We start from the raw sequence: 8,124 nt of genomic DNA, 5'->3' as shown, positions 1-8,124 counted from the left end.
TTTGGTAGCCAGGCTTCGTCATTCCTCTTTCCTGATCCTCCCCTCCTTCCTCCCCTCCCTCCCACTCGTCCGTCCTCGCGCCTGGATGCCTGAAGGAAGGAACGACCGCCCCGTCCCTCCTCGTTTCCAAGGCATCACCCTGCCTCGCTGCCATACCCGGGCCCACGCCCCTGCCGAGGGCATTCAGCCCCCGTGGGGAGGAGAGGAAGGGAGGAGGGCGGGGGGCGGGGGCGAGCTGTTTGAGCTCCGGCGTCACAAACGCCAAGTCATGCACGTGCTGACGGACACCCTCCTCCAAATACGTCACTCCCAGAGGCTGGATGAAGTCTTGAAGAACGTAGCGGTTTTGAATCAGTTCCCCGCGGTGTAACGGTCGGGACATGCCGGGAACGGGCAGGGAGATGGCGGGTGTGTGTGTCTTCCGTCCCATGGTCACGGCCCAGGGGCTCTTTTCACGCAAAAGTCTCCTATCCTTGCTCCAATCCTTGCCGCCAGGCCCGCTACTGCTGTAGCTGGGCGGGGAAACGGAATGGGAAATGAGGGGGTTGGGCGCAAGAAGCGCCCCTGGCTCTCCTATATCGATGTTGGTCCCCCTCTCCCCATAAGGTGAGGATTTGGATGGCGAACTTATCGACCAGACTCTTTGGGCGCCTGTACCGTCGCTGCTCCACCCGTTGCCACTGATCTCTTCGTCCCCGTCGGTGCTTCCGATGCTCGTGGGTGAGCAAGGGCGCTTTTCTGGAGAAGGGTGATAATGTTGAGGCGAGAAGACTTGCCAATGCGTCCGGCTTAAAACAAGCAAAGCCCACGAAATAAGTGCACCCACGAGCACGTTGGTGTTGAAAATAGCCGCGTAGCATTCATCCTGGCCCTCGCCCTCTCCTTCCTCGTGATAATGCTCTTGTGGGTAGGAATTTGACCTAGGCCGCGGTCGCGATGTGGGCATGATATGGCCGGGGGCGAAGCCAGCTCCTCGACGTGCAGGAAGCTGCGGGCACCAAAGTCGACGTCGCAACCCTAGATTGACAAGATCATTTGGGATCTATGCATCGGCGGGACGGAAGTAGGAATGAATCAATGCACTGGGCAAGACATTGCGCTGACTTGAAGTGTTTGAATTTCAACCTGCGGCCGTTAGCCACATTCCTACGGCACAAGATTTGTGGCGTGGCCGAGAACAAATTCAGAGAAGGGATTTCACAGACTATTTATGAACAATTTCGACTGCATGCGCAAAGATTTTTGACGTTTTGGGTGCAATTGAGTTCCCTTTCCTGCCGAACTGTAATCAGAGAGAGGAGGTTACGTCATGGTCTCTGGTGGCTTGCAGATAAGAGACACTGAAATAGTTTTGAGGGGGAACATTGAATGGTTTTGATCACACGTTATATTTGAATGCTATTTGTACCTCGCGTCTTGATTTGGATTCCGTGCGGCAGCGCTGAGCGTCGGGTTCCCGAAGAAAGCAATCACATAAGGCCAAGAGAGCCAATTTAATGTGAAAAAACATCATGATGTGACAATGCGATCTTTCTTTATATCTGTAATATTACAAACTCGCGTTCGGCAAGGCATCTTCAATCATTCCCAGTCTCCAGGAACGCTCGGACCTCTTTCAGCGCCTCCACTTTGACACTGTCCGGCACGGCAGCTGTGGATGTTGTATGCATGCCTTCGAGTGAGATTCAACCCAAATATAGCAAAAGTGAATAATTCAGCTCTTACTCCATATCCCCTTCGGTCTTTGCCAGCCACAGTCGGAGTCAGCGCGTTTCCGTTCCGTGACAAGACGGAGCAATCGCACATGTTTCATATGTTCGCTGATATTGACATTTTGACAACATGGACTGATATTATGGGTTACTCATAGCAGATGCTTATGCATTCTAGCATAAAATTCCACGGTACAGGGGGCCATGGAGACCTTTTGTGGCCCCTGGGCAGTCATCTGCTGAACAAATCCTGGTCTATCGCATGGCCCTCTCTGGAACGTAATATCTTGTTTTGTTTACTTACCTCTTGCTTTCGAAAGGACCTGCTCAACCAATTCATCGAGCGTGACGCTTTCTGTGCCTTTTATACGCATAACTTCCTTGCAAAATTCCTTGACCTGATCCTGCCACCCCCATTCCTGGAGTCGTTCGCGCAGTAACGCCTTAATCCGGTCCTTCTCTCCCGATTCGATAAGTTGTTGAAGGATTGCCATTTGCTGCTGTTGATCGGCGGCATCTTGCCGCTCTAGTTGCTCTCTCTCCTCGGTCACTCCACAGGAAACACTTTGTACGGGTGAGTTGATCAGTCGGGCGTGTGCGGGAGTGAGAACTTACCATCAAGAACAGCGAAACGGCGGAAAGAGTGGTGAGATTTCACGCTCTCATCTTGAACTTACTCATCGGTTGGCGTACATTCCCTGCTGCTCCCCGTCATGAGAAGGGCCGTGGATGGTGAGCTTCCTAAGAAAAAGATCGATCACGGCTGTTGGCTTTGTATATTAATAATTTCCACGTAGTAAGTAAGAGTCCCAGACATCCTTTTATGCTCGAGTGGTCTATGCATAAAGCGACATACAGCTCTCAAGGTCATTCACAACTATAAAAAATGCGAAAAGAAAAGAGGGACCTCGCGAGCCATGCTCACCTTGTGGCATGGCTCTTTGCCTCCACATCGATATACCAATATATCGTAAACAGGCTGCATCAAATAAGGCCATGATCGTCGCCTTCGTCAACTTGTTCATGTGACCTATTTATCCATGCACCAATTCCCCTACAACTGCAGTAAGATAGCAAGCTAAAGCCTCGAACCTCGCCGGCCTCGCTCAAGCTACTGGGGCGGCGACGGCGATCCCTTTCCATTCCCTGCCGTCGTTTTTAAATCGGGCAGAAAGGCGCGTGTGCAGCCAAACCTCTGCGCGGAAGATGAGATAAGTGTCTCCTGTGGGTATTTGCGTGCGTACGTGGATGCAATTAAACCATCATGGCACGTTTCACGACGGCACGCGCAGTATCCTTCTCCGCGCCTTGCTGTTCGACCTGCAGCTTGCATTTGCTTTATTCTTCGTGTATTTCATTGCGACATGGCAGGCCTCGGTCCAAATTTGGCTCCTTGTGGACGGAACCTGGAGAGTGTCTGCAGCCAGGATTCATTGCAAAGGACACATAGAAAGGCGTATTGCTCTTTGTTCACCTCCACGTCACGTCTTAACCACCCAGCCAGGAGGTCTTCCTTGTGCCCATTCAAGCAAGATGGATGCCGCAACGCCCTATCCTGCGCCTCGTTCTTCTTCGGAAGCAGTCCCAGACATCGAGACCGGAATCGCAGCGCCTCTCCCTCTACCTACAAATGCCCCCCAAGATCAAATCCGAGAGGAGGAAGAGGAGTTGTCCGGCAGGCCACCTACCATGGTCCCAGCGAGCACTAAGGACAATCCAGACGAGGACAAAGTCCCAGTCGGAGCCGGCGACGAATCCCCCATGCCGCGTTGTGGGGAGGGTGTGGCAAGCACGGCCTTCCGTGCAAGCGGTCCTCGGACGAGCGGCGTGCACCTCCAGAAAGACAACGAGGAGGAGGAGGAGGAGGATCCGCTCATCGTCGCCACTCGGACCCAATGCCTGGGGCTCTTACGGAAGCTCTTCTACGTGGTCATGCCGCTTTCCATCGTCGCCTCCATCTACGCTTGTTTGTACGGGTGGATATTTGTGAACACGCCAACCTACCTGCAGGATCCTACCAGCTGGCAACGCTGTATCGTCTACAACACAAACAATGCCAACGCCACGCCCCAAAACTTCGCCGTCAGTGCCTCCGCCTTCGGGGGGATGATGTTCATTTTCATGGGGCTGGGGTTCAAGGCCGGCTACCTGGGCTTGCAGGACATGGACCTACTCCCCTACTCCCTCACAGTTACGTGCTACACCCTGCTCGGGCAACTCGTCTACCGGCCGGTCAACCCCGTGGTCCCCGCCATCACCGAGCTCACCCCCACCCTCATCTCCCTCGCCTCTTTCCTCCGCCCGGGCATGTACGCCGACGTCCCCGACGCGGCGGGCGCCTGCCAGCACGCCCGCCGGGTCAACGTCTCCTTCCTCGCCTTTGTCCTCGTCCTCTTCGCTGCCAACTTCTGCAACCTCCTCCTACTCCTCTACGCCACCTACCGCACCCGGCGCGTCCCTCGCTCGTCCCGCTATCTCTTGGTCTGGCACCGCCCGGCCCTTTGCCTGGTGGGCCTCGCCATCGCCGCCTACATCGTCACAATCGCCGCCAAGGAGGATGCCGCGCTCAAGACGCTCTTCCTTCTCGACAAGGTGGGGCACGGCTACCTCTTCCCTTTCCAACGCCCCACCCTGGACACGGTCGGCCTCTTCCTCCTCCTTACGGTGGCCAGCGTCGTCTACGGGGCCTGCAAACAGGAACCGGAATCCTTCAAATGGGCCTCCTTTACCGCCTATGTCCACGTCCTCCTCTCCTACCCTATCCTGATCAGGTAGGGATGCCGCAAAGGAGGCGGAGCAATGGGAGCGGGGGAAACCCGGTGATGGGTGTGGGGGCACGGCCCTGGCTCCTCCCGTGTCTGGCTTGACTTGTCGCCTCCCTTTCTTCCCGATTTCCCCATTTTCTTCCAGCAATTTTCAAGCCTACCACCTGTACGGTTTTTGGACGGACGCCGGCTGCACGCATTTCCTGGAGACAGACACCACGCACGCGGGGGGTGCGAACCGGCAGCTTCTCTTCTTGGTGGCCAAGAACAAGTACCCGGAGACGGAGAGAGGCTTCTGCCGGGACACACGGGTCGCTCTGGTCGGGCAATGCGCCCAATTCATCATCATGCATCTGGCGATTGGGGCCTGCCTGCTCGTGGTGGTGGCGAATTGGCGAATGGAGAGGCCTTCGATGCAGCTCTTTGGTAGCCAGGCTTCGTCATTCCTCTTTCCTGACCCTCCGGCGAAGGCAGACGGAGAGGGGGGAACGAGCGGGGAAATTCCGGCGGGGGGCGGACAGGGCGGGGAGGCCGGCGACCGCGTGATGTCTCTCACGCCCGGCATGGAAAGGCAAGGAAATGCCTTGGAAGAACCCTTGCTCGCCTCGGGGATGGGGGCAGGTACTGGGCGAGGGGGAGGGGAGGGCGGGCGGCCCTTGCACCATCGGCGCCAAAGCAGCGGCGCCTCCAGTGCGCACCGGGGCCATATGCGAAGGAGCTCAGTGAATGACCATCTACTGGGACCAGTCTTGGACTGAAAGAATCGGGGTGGGCGGGTGCTGCAAGAAGGCTTATTTTCTTTATGACTATGGTAGAGATGCATTCAAGGTTTCCAATTACATATGAGATGAGGATTGAGTTCAGAGACTGGAAAGGGGATTTGCATGGATAGATGGTCGGGTACATTTGGTAGAAATATGCGACATGTGATTGAGAAACAAAAAAGAACGTGATTTAAATGATTGCATATATCAGCCACAAAGGCTGCTCGAGACACACAGCATCATGCATGTAAGTAGCGAAGAAGAAAGCACGCGGCCTTGCACAATTCGATTCTCAGTTTTCCCATATTGATTACGCGCTCAATGGGCATGACTCCTTTCACCATCCTTCACATACATTTGAACGCTTTTTCTTTGCACGGCGCTTACAATTAAACGCAGAAACCAAAAAGATACCATATAATCTCACTCGCCTCACTTGTCAATCTTGTTACCCGTCGCATTTTTTACTTTGCTTAGTTGTCCGTGCGGACACATTTTTTTCTGAAAGCTAGGTTACGATACTGCATTGAGATCTCCCAGAGCAATCGATACAGACGCACGTGAGCTTTGTGTTTCACCTGATTTACTTTTCACGAAAAAAAAAGTTGCAGGGGCTGCAGTGGGTGGTAACCGTGTTCATGACGAATGCTTGTGATTTCGCCGTCATCCTTGGAAAAAGAAGCCGCAAGTAACGGTATGCTTCAGCAAATGAGCGTCCACCACGATGTTGTGAGACCGTGATCGCGACAAATAATCCAAAACAGCAGCAGGCGTAAAAAAAAGGGGAAGTAATACCGGCTGAGCAGAAACATACAGAAGACTACCATGACGCCTGCGCCTTCGCTCAAGCGTCCCGGACATCGGCAAACCCTACAATCCATCTTGGACGCGCAAGTCTCTTTCACATGATCCATGCCGAGGAAGAACTACTCGAAGTAGGTCACAAGATGGCGGTACATTACGTATTTTGACGTCGTATTGGATGTAAGACGCAGACATGCCGGCACCTGTGGCTCGGATCTCTTTTTCTTCCTTCATAACGTCGGGTCCTGCGCTTGTGCCCAGTATATTATTACAAGAATTTACGAACTGTTGACCAATTTGTCCTCCATGCAACCATACAGTCCAGCAAAGAGCCCTCAAGTGGTGTCCTTTTCAAGTCTGACACTCTATAAGGCATCGGCGGAGGCCGCGTGTGAGAAGACAGCACACCCAATTGTCACACTGACCTGCCCTCGTCTACTAAGTCCTTGCTCCTATCCTTCTTTGGGCTACTGAGCAGCATGGCAGCCCCAACAAAACGGCGCATCTCCTATTTCTACGACTCCGACATTGGGAATTTCCATTATGGGCAAGGGCATCCCATGAAGGTAAGCACGGGATGTTTTGATGGGTGGTTAAACACCCTCCCTAGCTGATCGTCTACATCCTCGATCTCCTCTTTTTACCACTTCACAGCCCCACCGCGTCCGGATGACGCACTCCCTCGTCGTGTACTACTGGTTGTATCGAAACATGGAAATCCTTCGCCCCAAGCCCGTGCTGCTCAGTGAAATGACCCGATTCCATTCGGATGATTACATCAATTTTCTCCGAGTGATTACACCCGACAACATGCAAGAGTACATGAGGCAGCTGCAGAGGTTTAATGTCGGGGAGGATTGCCCCGTTTTCGACGGACTCTTTGAATTCTGTCAGCTGTACACGAGCGGATCCATCGGAGGGGCGGCTTTGTTGAACCAGAAAGAGGCCGATATCGTCATCAATTGGTCGGGAGGGCTGCATCATGCCAAGAAATCGGAGGCCTCGGGCTTCTGCTACGTGAACGATTGCGTCCTGGCGATTTTGGAGCTCCTGAAGCACCACCACCGGGTGCTCTACATCGACATCGACATCCACCACGGGGACGGGGTGGAGGAGGCCTTCTACACCACCGACCGGGTGATGACGGTCTCCTTCCACAAGTTTGGTGAGTACTTTCCGGGCACGGGCGACGTGAGCGATTTTGGGCACGGAAACGGGAAAAACTACGCGATCAACTTCCCCTTGCACGACGGGATGGACGACGAAAGTTTTGTCTCGGTGTTTCGACCTGTGATTGGGAAAGTGATGGAGACCTTCGCGCCAGGAGCCATCGTCCTTCAATGCGGCGCAGACTCCTTGTCGGGCGATCGCCTCGGCTGCTTTAACTTGTCCTTGAAGGGGCACGCGGACGCGGTCGCCTTCGTGAAAAGCTTCGACGTGCCTGTCTTGGCCCTGGGCGGGGGGGGGTACACGCTGCGGAACGTGCCTCGATGTTGGGTCTATGAAACCTCCGTCCTCCAGGGGACAGAGATCAAGGACGACTTGCCTTTCCACGATTACTTTGAGTGTGAGTGGAGCAGGAGTGTAGGGGGGACGGATGGGAGGGGCTTCCGGATTGTTGCTGCGGTATCTGGGGGTTGACGCTCGTGCTGTGGAGGACGCTCACTAACCTTTCCTCCATCCCTCCCGCGCTTGCAATTGTACCTACCAGACTACGGCCCCGACTACAAACTCCACCTCCCCGTCTCCAACATGGAGAATCTTAACACCAAGCCATACCTGGAAACGATCAAACAGCAGCTGTTCACCATCCTCTCCCAGGTGAGCCCCACGGGCGCGCAGATCCAGACGGGCCAGCCAGGGACGAGCATGACGCCTCCGGACGCAGCCTTGCCGGAGACGGCGCGGGAAAGGGAAAGTGAAATGGAAGAGAGGGATCCGGATACGCGGGTGGGTGATGGGGGGGGAGGGAGGAAAGAGCATCCCTTGGAGATGATGCCGGAGGGGGACGGGACGCAGAGGTAGGGAGGGAGGGAGGAGGAGAGGGAGACGATTTTTTGGAATGGATAGAGGCGAGGG

General features: G+C 54.7%; 3 protein-coding genes across 3 annotated transcripts; 2 read left to right on the top strand and 1 right to left on the bottom strand.

The window, feature by feature from the left end:
- Window positions 1-1,518: 1,518 nt before the first annotated feature.
- On the bottom strand, window positions 1,519-2,455 carry NGA_0147300 (enhancer of yellow 2 transcription factor-like protein). Its single transcript, XM_005855095.1, has 3 exons — window positions 2,390-2,455; window positions 2,017-2,262; window positions 1,519-1,651 (listed from the first exon to the last, which is right to left on the bottom strand). The coding sequence occupies exons 1-3, from the start codon at window positions 2,391-2,393 to the stop codon at window positions 1,578-1,580; spliced, it is 324 nt and encodes a 107-aa protein (XP_005855157.1). The 5' UTR covers window positions 2,394-2,455; the 3' UTR covers window positions 1,519-1,577.
- Window positions 2,456-3,821: 1,366 nt separating this feature from the next.
- On the top strand, window positions 3,822-5,097 carry NGA_0147800 (uncharacterized protein; the record flags this gene model as incomplete). Its single annotated transcript, XM_005855100.1, has 2 exons — window positions 3,822-4,483; window positions 4,623-5,097. Coding segments are annotated over 2 exons (1,137 nt in total), but the record flags the coding sequence as incomplete, so codon positions are not given.
- Window positions 5,098-6,316: 1,219 nt separating this feature from the next.
- HDAC1_2 (histone deacetylase 1/2) lies at window positions 6,317-8,071 on the top strand. Its single transcript, XM_005855097.1, has 3 exons — window positions 6,317-6,611; window positions 6,700-7,612; window positions 7,757-8,071. Exons 1-3 carry the CDS (start codon window positions 6,525-6,527, stop codon window positions 8,068-8,070), a joined length of 1,314 nt encoding a protein of 437 aa, XP_005855159.1. The 5' UTR covers window positions 6,317-6,524; the 3' UTR covers window position 8,071.
- The last annotated feature ends 53 nt before the right edge of the window (window positions 8,072-8,124 follow it).

The sequence above is a fragment of the Nannochloropsis gaditana genome, assembly GCF_000240725.1.
Source record: "Nannochloropsis gaditana CCMP526 unplaced genomic scaffold scaffold291, whole genome shotgun sequence".
NCBI classification, from domain to species: domain Eukaryota; class Eustigmatophyceae; order Eustigmatales; family Monodopsidaceae; genus Microchloropsis; species Microchloropsis gaditana.
This window is presented reverse-complemented; position numbering and strand designations above follow the sequence as displayed.

Bases quoted from the DNA above. Each gene is read 5' to 3' on its own strand.
- NGA_0147300 (XM_005855095.1), bottom strand. The intron at 1,652-2,016 runs GTAAGTAAACAA...CAACATCCACAG, and splicing joins GGTCCTTTCGAAAGCAAGAG to CTGCCGTGCCGGACAGTGTC.
- HDAC1_2 (XM_005855097.1), top strand. From the start codon at position 6,525: ATGGCAGCCCCAACAAAACGGCGCATCTCCTATTTCTACGACTCCGAC. The intron at 6,612-6,699 runs GTAAGCACGGGA...ACCACTTCACAG, and splicing joins GGCAAGGGCATCCCATGAAG to CCCCACCGCGTCCGGATGAC. The intron at 7,613-7,756 runs GTGAGTGGAGCA...TGTACCTACCAG, and splicing joins TTTCCACGATTACTTTGAGT to ACTACGGCCCCGACTACAAA.